Source organism: Rousettus aegyptiacus, unplaced genomic scaffold (genome assembly GCF_014176215.1).
Source record: "Rousettus aegyptiacus isolate mRouAeg1 unplaced genomic scaffold, mRouAeg1.p scaffold_m13_p_17, whole genome shotgun sequence".
NCBI classification, from domain to species: domain Eukaryota; kingdom Metazoa; phylum Chordata; class Mammalia; order Chiroptera; family Pteropodidae; genus Rousettus; species Rousettus aegyptiacus.
In genome coordinates this window covers 36,015,825-36,030,460 of record NW_023416292.1, presented here as the reverse complement: position 1 = coordinate 36,030,460, position 14,636 = coordinate 36,015,825, and the positions used below count along the sequence as shown (strand labels likewise).

The following is a 14,636-nucleotide window of genomic DNA, read 5'->3' as shown; positions in this document are numbered from 1 at the left end:
ATGGATTGATTGGACAATGTACTTCTATACTCTACAAATATTTGTAGATCTGACCTCTGACAGTTTGTAAGAACCACCTGCGGCCAAAGTTTTCTTTATGGGAAAATTTTTAATTACTGATGCAGTGTCTTTATTTCTTCTTGATTTATTTACTCTTGGTTATTTCTTCTTGATTTAGTTTTGGCAAATTAAATTTTTCTAGAAATTCTTCTATTTCATATGTTTTCAAATGTATTGGAATAAAATGATTCGTAATATTTGATTATCTTTTAAAACTTTCTCTGTGTCCATGTATGATCAGACATAATTTATTTACATCTCATTTCTCTTTTCTTCATCAATCTCTCCAGAAGTTTGTCTTTTCCAACCACCACCATTTGTCTCTGTTGATCTTATTACTGTGTCTTTGCATTTTATTTCCACTGCTGTCTTTATTACCTCATTCTTTCCACCTTTTTGGAGGTTTCTCCCCTTAACTTAGCACATTAATTTTCTACCCTAATTCTTTTCCAATACAACATTTAAGGTTATATAATTCCCCCTAAACATCACCTTAGCTGTATCTCACAAGTTTTTTAAATTAAATTTATTGGGGTGCATTGGTTAATGAAATTGTATAGATTTCAAGCATATAATTCCATAACACGTCATCTATATATTGCATTGTACGTTCACCATCCAAAGTCGAGTTTCCTTCTGTCACTGTAGATATTGAACCTTTTACCCTTTTATGTGTGATGTTTTCATTTTTCCAGTCAAAGTACTTTTCAATGTCCATGTCTTCTTTGACCCGTAAGTTTTGAGAAGTGTATATCATTTCAAAAACCACTGAAATTTTTACAACTTATTTCTGTTGTTGACTTCTAAATTAATGCAGAGTGGTCAAAGAAAGTGGTCTTTGCGATATCAGTTTTTTAAAATGTGTTGAGCCTAGATTTATGGCCTACTGTAAAATCTATTTTTATACATGTTCCATATGCACCTAAGGAAAAAAATATTTTTTCTAATTTTTTAGTGCAAGGTTCTATCATGTGCCCATTAAATCAAGCTTCTCATTTATTTAGATAATTTGTCTTGACTAAATTTTTTCTCTGCTGGACCTATCAAATACAGAAAAAGTATGTTAAAATCTCTCACAACTATGACAGATTTCTCAATTTATCCCTAGCTAATTTTATCAGCTAGCTTAAGAATTTTATGTTTTTGTGGTAAATTTTAAGAGGTGATGACTCTATTTTCATTCATGTGAAATTATAATTTTTACCTTATAATCTTATATTAATTTAGCCACCACGGCTAAGTGAAAAAAAGCCAAACGCAAAAGGCCACATACTACATGACATCATACTATATAAATGTCCAGAATAGACAAATCCACAGAGACAGAAAGTAAATCAGTGGTTGCCAGGGGCGTGTGGGGGCTGAGTCGGGAATGACTGCTGATGGGTCCAGGGTCACTTTTTGGGACAATGAAAATGTTCAAAATTAGACTGTGGTGATGGTGGCATAGCTGTATGACTAGATTAAAAATCACTGAATTTCATACTTTTAAAAACTAAATTTTATGGTATGGGAATTATGTATCGATAAAGTTATCATTACCCATGGTCTATTCTAGAGCTTGGGCTTACAATCTGCATTATTCTTATCGCTATCAAAAGGAATAAAGAAATAAGACTTCTGGCCTAAGGACCAAAATGAAAACAAACAAAAATAAAAAAAAAATTAAAAAATAAAAACCCCCAAAACAAGAAGCCTTCACTTTCCTTGAAGAATGCGACTTTAGACGTAGAGTATTATGCGGTCCGCATCCCTCTGCCAGAATGCTGTTTATCTCCTTTTGGTGTTTCAGCTTTTCATTTCCTCAGGAAAACCCTTCTCTCCCAATGCTAACACGAGTAACACCATGAGACGTGGGGCCTCCCTACAGAGCAGCTGCTTATAAATTGTGAACAGACAGAAATGAGGAAAATGCTACTGGTGCACTTAAAAGGAGATAAATTCAACAACAAAGCCATTTAGAAGAAACTTTTTAGATAATGTTGAAGACTGAAAACAGTCACAAGAATATGAATGTAAGGTAACCAACCGCCCTTTTCTGTTTTCTGTTATCATTTTAAAAATAGTCCCTATGACTCGTCTGTAACAAAAGAGTCTAAAGGACACATAAGACTTCAGAGATTATTGCTCTATCCTGTGAATAAAACATTAACTCTGTAAAGGTCTGACCTATGAAACAGTTGAAGTGTTCAAATTGGCACCTCTGTTTTCTGAAGTTTTAAATCCGTGATGTTTCTCTGTCAGTCAGTAGAGGGAGCTTTGAAATTTCCCTCTCATCCAGTCACAAAGAAGTTAAATAATATAAGAAATCCACCAGAAACAATGAGTTCCACTGTCCCATTCGACATCCAGTGGGAAAGATGGCAGCGCTAGAACTCTTAAGACTTCCCTATAGATAAAAACACTTCACTGCCATTCCGACGGCCCCTGAGGCCTTGCAAGAGTCTTGGGTGCACTTCTATTTCTCACTCCTACACTTTGGATGCATGTGTGTTTGCAAAATGAAAAGGGAGGGAAAGGGAAGAAAGATTGAACATACACAGTGAGGAATGGTGAGGTGCTGGGAGTTGCTTTAAGCCACGCTTACAAACACAGCGCTCTCATGCAGCCTATGGAAATGAAAGTCAAAAAAAAAAAAAAAACAATTGTCAATCAGCTGAATACTTTACCTTCGAAGAATCAACTCTGCTTGTTGTTCAGAAATAGTCAAACCTAGTATCTGAAGAGAATGGACAATTTCAGAAGCCTCAATTTTTCCTTTAAAAAATAAAAAGAACACAAACTCAGACTCGGAACCAGTAAGAACCCTAGAAATCATGAATTTCAAATTCCTCATTTTATAAGGGATAGCTCTGAACTGATGAAGGTAAAATTATGACTTTAGGTGAGTATTAGGTTTGCTTAAATACATAGTGCAACACCAACTCAAAATTTAACAAATACATTAAACAAGTACGCACACAAATTTTCATTCAAAAATCACAACCTCTTTGTAGTTAAATAACGATATTCCACTTAAAGGAGAAGAGTTTAAGTGGCTTTACCAAGGAATAACATTAAGAAGCAACAGAACTGAGATCCAAATCAAGATACTCTGATTTTGAGGTAAATTCAATTAAGTTAGGACCTATTTATTTTAAAAGTATGCATATCTACACTTTAATAAAGGACTATGTATTTATTATGCATAGAAATAGATTACATTGGTTAAAAGAAAGTAGGAAATGACTAAATTAACTTGGACTATTTTTTTTTTTTGAGAAATATGGCAACAAAAATAAAGAGCAGAAATAGTAGGATGACAGGAAGGGGGAAATTATCATTACCAGAGAAATTAGGGCATGTTTGTACACAGGCGGAGGAGAATCAGAAGACAAAAGAAAAATATAAGCAATAAACGTAATACTGTATTTCCCACAAGCAGCTCATGGGCTCGTGAGGATTCTGAGACTAGAAGCATGCAACAGGATGAAACCACGGAGTAGGAGAGGATTTGATGCCGAACCAGTATTAACAGCAATGTTCCCCAGGAAAAGAGGTAGACAAAAACTACTGTTAGTAGTGAAAGGAAAGGCTTCATCTAAGGGAAGGACTTTGAAGAAACGACAGGGTTTGGAGAGAATTCTCCTGAGGAGAGCAAAGGAGCAGCATGAGAATCTGCGCAAGTAAGGACCATCGGAGAGATTCATCTGCCGGCAAAGAAACTCCTTAAATGATGCTCTGCATATTCTCCTTGATAAGGCACTATTTTCCACCACAAATTCAGCTGTTCCTGGCTGACAGTCACAGACTCATATAGTCTTCAAAACCATTCAAAGGCTTTAGTTGTTTGTTTGTTTGTTTGAAGGAACCTGCCTTGAATCTAACTGAACTTAATGTTCTGTATAAACTAGGGGCCGGTAAACTATAACACTCTGACCAAAGAAGGCCTGTTGCTTGCTTTTGTAACTAAAGTCTTACTGAAACACGGCCAGGCCCATTCATTGTATTGTCTACGGATGTTTCTGTGCTGTTACAGCAAGGATGAGGAGCTGCAAGTGAGATCGCCTGGCCCACAAAGCTACAATATTTACTATCTGTCCTGTTATCAAAAAAGTTTACCAACCCCTGATTCGAACCATGTTTTCTCTCAATCTATTGGTTTAACTTCTTTTTGAACAATAAGTCTATGAATAAAATGGTTCTGATTACTCATATATAGGGAGGCGTTGGAAGCTGTATTCTAATTTTTTTAAATAAATTCCTTCTTCCTATCAAAGACTGGCTTCTGGTAATAAGGGTTCCATGAGTCTTCTCTTTCTCCTACTGTGGCCCTTGCTTTTTGCTCTACACAACTGGGACTCTAACTCCAAGCTATTAATCTAAACAGAAAAACCATAATTCCAGACAGATACTTATTTAAATATTTATATGCTATTTTTTTTTCTAATTTGCAGGATCAGAGAGTGTCTGCTCTAAATTAATTCTTTCAAAAAAACTATCAAATAGAAGACAATCTGAAGGTTCTTTAAATATTAGAATATATAATATTTATGCCTATAAATGAAAAAAAATAAATCTCTCTTATCTAGGGAGCAAAGAAACATAATTATTATAGTTTACCCATACCTTTAAGTTGAATCAGCAGAGTGTTCCATAGTTAACATTTTATAAACAGTCCTAAAACTCAGTTTTATTTACTTAATGGACAGAGCTACCTATGTTTTCTTCACTAAAAACATGAATTCTATACAAAATGACATTACTAAGAAAAACAAGTATTAACACTATTAATAATTATCATCTACAAAAAGAAACTAAATGCACATTGTTTTAGACTCTTGTAAGTATGAGAAGTGTTTCTTCAGAGCTGGTGATAAATAGAAAATACACACCATCATTATTTTTGTCCAAACTCTTAAATGCCAATTTCATTTTTATCTCATGGTCTTTAAGGTACTTCATAAATTCTTCAAAATCCAGCTTCCCATCTTTGTTGATATCACCAGTAGTAAAAATTTTCTATGAAAAAAAAAAAGAGATTTTAATATGAGCTAAAATACTAAATTATTTGTACATATACTTCAAATAGATGGGCTGTTTTCCCAGAAGACATATATTTTATTAATACCAAATAGAAAAAAAACACTTGACGTAGCATGGGATTTAAATATCTAAAATAGTATCTTCCCTTCAATTTCCAAAATTAAATAATCTTTTCCCAAAGATGATGCTTATTAAAAAGCTGTCATATCAAACTGTCTATCTCAACTATTGCCCTTAAGGAAGAAATAAAAATGATAGTTTTTGTTAGTCCATGTAAGCCCTTTCCCACTGCCACCCAGCATGTAAATCTTCTCCCTATTAAGATACTTGCAATCACCCACTCAAAGCTTACAAATTCTATTGGTTTGACTGTCCTGCTCTTCTGGGAAAATAATGCCTCACGGTGGCAGGATATACAAATTCAGACCTCTAAGCTCTGGATTCAGAGAGAAAAAGGCCTGAAACTCGTGAGATGCGACAAAAGCTTACAAGGAAATTGATGGTTTTAAATGCATAATTAGAAAAGAAGAAATCAATGAAGCATCATTGAGACTTATCTCAATCTTAAGCAATTAGAAAAAACATTTTTAAGTTGAAGGAAAGAAAGTAAAAAGTAATAAAAAAGAAAACAATATACCATTGAAAAGATCAACAATATCAAAAGATGGCTCCTTGAAACAAAAAAATGATAAACCCCTGAAATGGGCAAATAATCAGTGTCAGAAAGTAACAATGAAAATCACTAGATACTATAGACATTAAGGATATTATGAACAACTTTATATCAAAAAGTACGGAAATTGAGATAAAATGCCTAGAAAAAGAGAACTTAATCAAAAATGGAATCATCAATAGAATATCTGAGTAGTCCTATAAGAATTAAAGAAATTTAATCTGTAATTTAAAAACATTCCCATGAAAGAAAAATAATTATAAGCAATGTCATTTGTGAAATAGATGCAAATATCCTAAATAAAATGTTAGCAAATCAGATCAAATCTAACAATATATAAAATGGATAATAGTGCATATAACATGGATAATACTAGATATAAAATAATATATGATACAATAATAAAATGAATAGCATATAAAATGGAATGCATGTATATATACGTATATGTACATATATGTGTGTGTGTGTGTGTGTGTGTGTGTGTGTGTGTGTATTAATCCTGTAATGCCAGCTTAGGTTAACATTTTTAAAAATCTTGTTATCTACCACATTAACAGAAAAAAGTCATCTGATTGTCTAAATAAATACAGAAAAACATTTGATGGATTCAACATCCTTCATGGTTAAAAACTCCTAGCAAACCAGGAATGGAGTGGTGCTTCCTTAATCTAATAAAGGTTACCTACAAAGAATTCTAGCCTTTTTTGTGAAGCAAGTGTGAGTTGGATTCTCTTTTCTGCAACCTAAATAGCCTTCATTCAAATACCATCGATTCTCACTCACAGGTTCAAAAGCAAATACACTGAAAATAATTATCACTGAAAATAATTACTGCTATTTAACCCCTATTACAAATTAAATTGGGGATAATTTTCATCTGGAAATTATTTCCTGATTTCTCAACAAGTACACTGAGATTTGCATCATCCAAGAGAAAACGTCGCAGCATTCTGGGATGCCATTTATGTATTGAGTTTCATCTAAGAAATTTATATTGTGGTCAATAGAAATATTAGTGAACAACAATGATTTGGGACATTACAAGTTAAAAGACATCCCCGAAGTGGAGAGAGAGCATCTTTGACCTAGATATCCATCTAGGCTACTAATCACAGGTGAGCACATTAAATAAGATGACCCCCAAAACATGGCTGCAGCCTGCATCTTGAGAGTAATTTGAATGTGTAAGTCTTATCATTAGGGGGAAAATAGAAAAATTGGGGGAGAGTATTAGTTGTGTGGAGTTATTCTTAACACGGGAACATGGGTAATGGACCTGATGACTATGATGAGGCCCCGGGCCCAGGTGTCAATCTGGCGTACCCCCCTCTCTGCCCAAGGCCGCTCCCCGCAGGGCTCCCGGCCCCAGCATCTCTCTAACTGGCCCCACTGAGGCCCACCTTCGTTTCCTCCCGTAAGGAAATGCGTGCTACAGACTCCAGGCCTTCCTGAATCTCAAGAATGTCCAGAATCCCGTCTTTATTATGGTCCAGGTCCCGAAAGAGCTCTTCGTATAAGGCATCCATCAGGGATGGCCCTGGTGGCAGGTGTGGTCCACACTGCGGCCGGTGAGTTTCCCAGACGCGCAAGCGAGGGAGGAAGGGACTCCCTGCCCACTGCACGTCCAGTTGGCAGAAACCTAAGAAAGCGGCGCCCTCTGAGGCATGAAAGACAAAGGCCCTCTGCCAGGTAAAGCGCAGGAAGGGGACGGCGCATCGCAACGGCTCCAGGGCAGAGGCGCGAGATGCCCCCGGAGCCTCGGAGCCTCGGTGGGGGCCACACTGGGGGCCGGGCGCCGGAGTGGGTGGCCGTGGCGTTCTGGCTGCGCTCCCAGATCAGCGGGTCGGCGCAGGGCTGTCTCTAAAAGAAGAGCTTCTTTTTCAGAAAAAAAGTGGGTAGGGGAGTGTTGGGACAGTGGAGCCACAATGACTGGTAGCGAGGTCTGACATTTTTTTAAGTTGTTTGGTCACACCTTTCAAGGAATTCTCCTAAGGTTGGGGCACTTAAGAGTTCTTGTAGTGAAGACTGGGAAGTGGGCACCTAATGAAAATCTGTCCCTTGGGCCTTTCCCTCTGTGCTTCTCCCCAGAGCCCCAACGCCCCACCCCCGCCCCCAGTTTCTTATCTTCCCCCAGCATCATCAACGCAGTGGCTGCAGGGCAAGGCTGCTCTCACCACCAGGGCCCCAGCTCTGTCCTTAGAGGGGCTGGCAGCACACTGGGGAGGACACTCTCAAACGGACAGAAGTCAAGTCAGCAGTCCCAGAAAGAAGTCAGGAGAAACTCGTAAACAATGTTGGCGGCTTCTCAATCCCTGCTCTCTGGGGCCACCGAGGGCTCTGGCTCCCTAACCCTACAGGAAGGGCCCACTGATTTTCCCAAACATGGAGTACTCTTTAAAAGGCTGAATACTGAAATTCACGTAAAGCAACGAGAACTCCCATTCGTGGCTGGCGGGAATGACAAGTGGTACGATCACTTTGGAGGACAGTTTGGCCATTTCTTACCAGACTAAACACATTCTTACCACACGATCCAGCAATCACACTCCTCGGTATGTACCCAAAGGAGTTAAAAATGTATGTAACTTATGTCCATAAACCCTGCATGCGAATGTTTACAGCAGCTTGACTCACAGCTGCCAAAATCTGGAAGCACATAAGATGACTTTCGGTAGGTGAATGGACAAGTAAACTGTGGTACATCCAGAAAATGGAATATCACTGAGCACTAAAAAAGAAATGAGCTATCGTGCCATTAAAAGATACAGAGAATCTGTAAATGCATATTATTAAGTGAAAGAAGCCGATCTGAAAAGGCTACATGACGTTCTGGAAAAGGCAGAACTATGGAGACAATAAAAAGATCAGTGATACTATAGTACTAATGCACGTCATCGTACATCGGGCCAACCCCACAGAATGTGCAGCACCAAGAGTGAACCCTAAAGTAAACTATGGACTTTGAGTGATAACGAGGTATCAATGCAAGTTCCTCAGTTTAACAAAAGTGCCAATCTGGAGCCAGGTGTTGATAACGGGGGAGGCTACTCATGCATCAGGACAGGGAGGATATGGGACATCTCTATCCCTTCCTCTTAATTCTGCTGTGAACCTAAAACTGCTCCAAAAAATAAATCCTTTTTTAAAAATTCATAAAGAAAATTTAAGCCCTTAGGTGTTAGTTCTTGCTCGACTCACTCATCATGTCGAGTATTGATAACATAAAGAGAGCCATCACGCGTCCTTGAAATGCCCATGGGTTTGCCTTTAGGAAGAGTTTGCACATGGTTAGTCATAAGTCCTACTGCAGGTGTCGCAATAGACACTTCCCCCAGAGCTGCTGAGCAGTGGCAAATGTCTGATGCCGTTTCAGAAGATGTGCTGTGGCCCAATCAAGAACAAATTCTCCCACAAAAGAGAATTTTACAGTCCATAGGGAGTGGTCCTTCCCTGTACACTGCAGAGAATGCACGTAGTCACAGAGAGTCATAGAAGACAGACACCCAGGCAGGACACAAGAGTCCATAGGACCACATAGAAGGGCAGAGGTCATGGCCAGGGTAATAAGGTACAGAAGGACAGTATTTCACAGAACTGATAGGAGGGAGCAAAACATAGTTGACAGTCTCATCTAATAAAAAGGCAGCTGTTTGTGTTGACTCATCTTTCCGTTTTTTGAAATTATCTGTTCATTATTGGCTGATGAACTATCTCTCACCCACCCATCCAACACACACAGACTTCTTACAGGGAAGGTTTCGAGAACACAGTTGAGGGACCCTATCTGTCTTGTTCACCACTATATCTCCGCTTCATTGGACAGTGTGTGGCACTATTCAACGACATTAACTGAATGACTTTAATATTTGTGCTAACCTACTGGGTAGCTCTTCTAGTCTACATTTGAGGTTTCCAGGCATTAAATAGCTCATTCAAGGTCACGAGAATAGCAAATGGCAAAAACTGGTCTGATTCCATAACCTATAATAATAACCACTACACACACACCACCAATTAGTGTAGAAAATACCACTGTCAACATTTCAGAGCGAGGCTTCAAACCTTCTCAACAAATCTTTTTGTGATTTTCACACATCTTTCAGATATAGATATCTTGGTAGATCCTATCTGACCCTTAAAAAGATAAGATTTTTGAACTCAGGGTGTTAAGCAGCACCCTTACAGAATGCTTTCCTGTATTCATTTCTAAACATCTTCACTGGAATACTGATCAAAAAAGTAATTTGGACTGTGCTAGGGTAAAATTACAAATGTGAGCTGAGGACTTAAACAATGGGTATTAACTCATGAGGCACGAAATGGGGAGAGAGGTTAATGAGAAGCACAGAGGAGAAAAGAAAGAGATAAGTGTACCCGGCTGGGGCCCAGTCGGGGATGCAGGATGTCGGAGGCCTGGGAAGGAGACTGAACAGTAGACTGCCCCCAAAATGGAAAGGAGATTTTACGCCCTACTAAGGAATTCTTCCTCTTTTTTTTTTTTCTTTCTATTTTTCAAAAATAAAGGGCCTCAAAGAAAGGATAACATCAGATTTTGGAATATATGTCAGGACAAAACACAAAAAATATACGTTATACTTTAGAACATTTGACATAAATGTGGTTGGAGTTCTACTACTGTTTTCCTTATACCATAATCTCCCTGCTACAATGCCTTAGAAATGTACATCTATGACTTCTGTATTGTATTTCCTGAGGTAATAAAGTTTCTGACAACTAAAATTCTAACAGACAATCCTCCTTCTTAACAGAGAAATTATTACACAGAGAGAACCCCTAAAAAGAAATTCCCTTCAAAGTAATAAACGGTGCTGAGCTACTGTTTTTGTATGAGATCCTATTCCATCCATAGTTGTGAATATGAAATTTAAAGATGGAGAATCAAAAAAATCATAGAACATGAGTTAGAAGAGCCCTTAAATCAGGTCGCCCAGTCCAGCTGCTCCTCCGACACTGCCGAATCATTCAGCATATGCTTGATACCCATGAGGGCAGAGGACCCTCAAGGAGCTGGCCAGGTAGTACGTGTGGCATCACATTTTAAAGGGGTTATTTTACATGAACTTTCGTATCCAGTCACACGTGATCTACAGCTCTCTCCAGGAGACAGGGTAGATGTGTGCATTTCAAGACTAAGGAAAGTAAAAGCAAGGGGTAAAATGACTGGACCAAGGTTACACGGTCAGTTTGCACCAAGTATGGAACTCTGAGCTCTCTGAGGTGCTTCCCTTCTTGCTCTCAGTAACCCTCTCAGCTGCAAGAATGCAATGCCCCATACGATTCCAAGTCTCCCCTACAAAAGTTCCAGCAAGGGTTTGTGCCTGGGAAAATAGGGCAAACGACTTAGTTTTAAAATTGCTTATAATTTCCCAGGCTAATTGAACACATTTGTTAATCAGCTAGCCCTGCACCCTTGGGTGCAGAAATATTTTCACACTTTAAAAGACGTCCCCCTTTCTCTTCCGTGTATTAATAAAAGAGTTGCCTTTAAATGATGCTGAGATTCGAGAAAGAAGAAAAAAGATTTATAAAACCTTACTGGGCGAGATCCTCTGTTTTTATTTTATTGCCTTAATTCTAAATTCAGATTCGAGGGAGGGGGCTACAACTATTCCAATGTCTTCCAAGCCTAAACTGAAACAAAGTAAGCACACTTCCAGCTAAAACTGCTGACTCTTCACCATCAGTTTATTTTCCTCATGATTTCTAGTTCTGTAAATTAAAATCTACATTATTTCCTCTACTCTTTACTGTCATGGAATTTTTTTTCCTCGGAGCACCTCCAATGACACTCAAACACTGGGACTGTCTTTTAGACTGTCCTAATGTGGACTTGATGAAAGACACCAAAGAGGAGGGGAAGAAGGAAGAGAAGGAAGAGACAGAAAATACTCTCAAAAGCTGATAGGACTACTAGCTAAGGGAAAGCTAGTCATGACTCTGTAACCTTGTTCCTCAGACTACATTCTACTCTCATTCCATATTCTTACATTCCTCAGGAATTTTCTCTCTTCTCTTCACTTAGATGAATAAGACATGATCCTCATCCTCAAGATGCTTGATCTTGGTGGAGGGCAAATAAAAATAATACCACCCGAAAATTATAACGGCTGTGACATGTGAGACAAAGAACCTACACGTGGCAGGGTGTGATCAGCTCTTCTGTAAAGAGGAGTCCAGAAAGGCTCATCCCAGAAGAGGTGAGGTTATTTAAAAAAAAAAAAAAAAAAAAAAAAAAAACTTTTTTTCTCTAATAAAAAAAATGTAATGTATCATTATTTTTTAAAAAACCTGAAATAATACAAAATTGTAAAGAAGAAAGTGGAAAAGTAATCCCTACCACCCAGAAATAACCATATTAACCTTTTATTGAAGAATGTACCTGTCAAAAAAAAGAGTGCTGGGAATAATTAATAACATCTGGAATGAACACAGGGAGTCACCTTATATATGTGCTTATGTATGTATGAGGTATATTTTATGTATTTGTATAAAATACATATATTATAGTGGTAAACATGTCATTCTGTTCTATATGTTTGCAAACACAGTTTTACGCAACTTACTTTATCATTTGTTCTTACATAAATTTTAAAAAACTAAAGACATTTTTTATTCCTAATTTTGAGGTCTCTCTTTTCCTTAATCTTGCCAGAGGTTATTTTATTCGTATTTTCAAAGAACCAATCAAAAAAAAAAAAAAAGCAAATATTTGGAAATTCAAAGCACACCTTTAAGTAATTCATGGGTCAAAGATGAAATCATATTGGAAACTAGAAAATACTTGGAACTAAATAATAGTACAAACTTGTGGGATGCAACTAAAGATGTGATTAAAGGGATACTGTAGCTCAAAATTAATGAATCAAGCATTCAACTGAAGAAATTAGAAAAAGCAAATGAATAAACCCAAAGAAAGTAGAAAGAAATAAACAGAAATTAAGAAAAAAGAGACAATCAACAAAAAGGACCAAAAATGGCTTCTTGCGAAGTTTAAGTAGGAAAAAAAATCTTTGGCAAGATTCAACAAGAGTTGGGGTGCAGGGGGGGGGGACGGGTGAAGATAGCTATCAGGAATGAAAGAGGACATTACTACAGATACAATCAGAACTTTTTTAAATCCTCAGTGAATGTTATGAACCTTGGACAAAATGGGCAGTTTCCTAAAAACTGTAACTTACTAAATCTGACTCAAGAAGAAATAGTAAACTGAAGAGGCCGGCCACTACCAAAGACACTGGGCGGGTAGCTTAAAATACTTCACTGTAAAACAGTTAAGTTGTTGGCACTTGTGGCTGGATCACTCTCCCTGTTGGCACAGGGAATGCCGAAGTGTCCTCTTACGTTTCAGTGGGGTTGGAAAGGTTCCAAGTTCCTCGCCCCGCTAAGGCGGCTGAACTCCGGGATCACAAAGAAATGATTCAGAGAAGTTGAAATTGCTCAGCGACAGGCCAACCCTTGAGTTCAATTTATGTACTTTGGTCATAAAGATTGTCTTAATCAATGGCATGTCTCCTCTCTACAGGAAGTTGAGAGAAACGTAAGATGGATTTTCAAACAGATCTGAAACAGACAAAACTAGCTGGCGTAACGAAGCAGCTGCGAAGGGATGCCAAGTGTGAGCCTTTTTACAGAGGTTGGGGCCCACTGAAATCCGAGAGCTAAAACGTTCAAGTTTGGTTAAATGTGTGCAAAGGCGCAAAAAGGCGGGTCAAGGACCTGGGATGCGTTCAGACCAGAAGCATCGTGGCGCAATGGGCCAGAGTGCTCACTGCACTCATTTCATCTGGAAAAACACCCTTAGCCTTTCGGATCCTGACGCCCATTTGTTCCAGGGACACTTGGCCCCGCGCCGCCCCCCGCAGCGTCCGGGCTCATGCGCGGGCTGGGCGCCCCGGTTCCTCCTTCCTCCCGGCAGCGCGCGGGCCGCCGCCCTGCGTGCTGGCCGCGCCCAGCAGCGACCCACCTCCTCGGCGTCCTGGCCCAGGGGGATGCCCAGGTTCCTGAGCCCCTCCTGCAGCTCGTGGATGTCCACCACGCCGTCGCCGTTGCGGTCCAGCTGCTGGAAGAGGGTCTCGTAGCGCGTCGGCTGCTCGGCGCTCTCGCAGGCCGCCGCGGGCAGCACGAAGCCCCGCAGCCAGCGCAGCATGGTCCCGGCGGCGCGGGGCGGCCCGGCGGCGGGCAGGCTCCGGGGGCCTGGCTGGAAGGGGCCCGCGGTGCGCAGGACGCAGAGCCGAGACCCCACCCAAGGCCGGCTCGGCGCGCTGGGAGGGGCCGCGCCCGCCGCTGCTCGGGGAGGAGCTGGCCCCGCTCCGGCCTGCGCCAGACGCGGGAGGGACGGGCGTGGCGCGGCCGAGGGCGGGCAGGAAGTGCACGGGCTGCGGCTGGGGCTCGGGAAGGGCCGTGGGCCCTGGGCGGCGAATGCCGCTCGGTCCCAGCTGTCAGGGGGCGCGGGGAGAGGAGCAAGCTCCCAGAAGCCGTGGGTTTCAGCGTCAGCTATCCGGGGCCGTTCGGAGCTCAGGTTACTTCTCTTCGAGCCCCCTTCCCTTCTGGCTTGGAGCCTTGGCACACAGCCCCGGAGGTGGTTCTCGCTGCCTGGAAATTGCGCCAGGTCGAGCTTTGCCTGGCAGATCTTTATCTCACACAGTTATCTTTTTCCTGTGACTCCACAGGCACTACCCATCTCTGGGCCTGTTTTTTATTCACAAAAAAAATGAGAGAGTTGGGTGGTTGCACACCTGCGATGGGAATTCTGCTCTAAGAAATAGAGGGAGTAAATCAGAAAACAATTTGGGGGGGGGGGGGCACCCAAAAGTAACGGTGTTATATGTCGATTATATATTTCAATTAATCCGGG

The 14,636-nt window shown here is 40.2% G+C and overlaps 1 protein-coding gene across 2 annotated transcripts in view; it reads right to left on the bottom strand.

Moving 5' to 3' along the window:
* The window catches only part of LOC107518299 (calcium-binding mitochondrial carrier protein SCaMC-1), a 30,776-nt gene extending 16,730 nt beyond the window's left edge, over nt 1-14,046 (bottom strand). Inside the window, exons 1-3 of one of the 2 annotated variants that reach the window (XM_016159807.2) lie at nt 13,746-14,046; nt 4,935-5,061; nt 2,730-2,817 (exon numbers count right to left, since the gene is read on the bottom strand). In XM_016159807.2, coding sequence (XP_016015293.1) covers nt 2,730-2,817; nt 4,935-5,061; nt 13,746-13,928 — 398 coding nt within the window. In that variant the 5' untranslated portion in view covers nt 13,929-14,046. Of the gene's footprint in view, nt 1-2,729; nt 2,818-4,934; nt 5,062-7,161; nt 7,303-13,745 lie in introns of those variants that run through there. The other variant, XM_016159808.2, reaches the window with a different exon arrangement.
* Nucleotides 14,047-14,636: the final 590 nt, after the last annotated feature.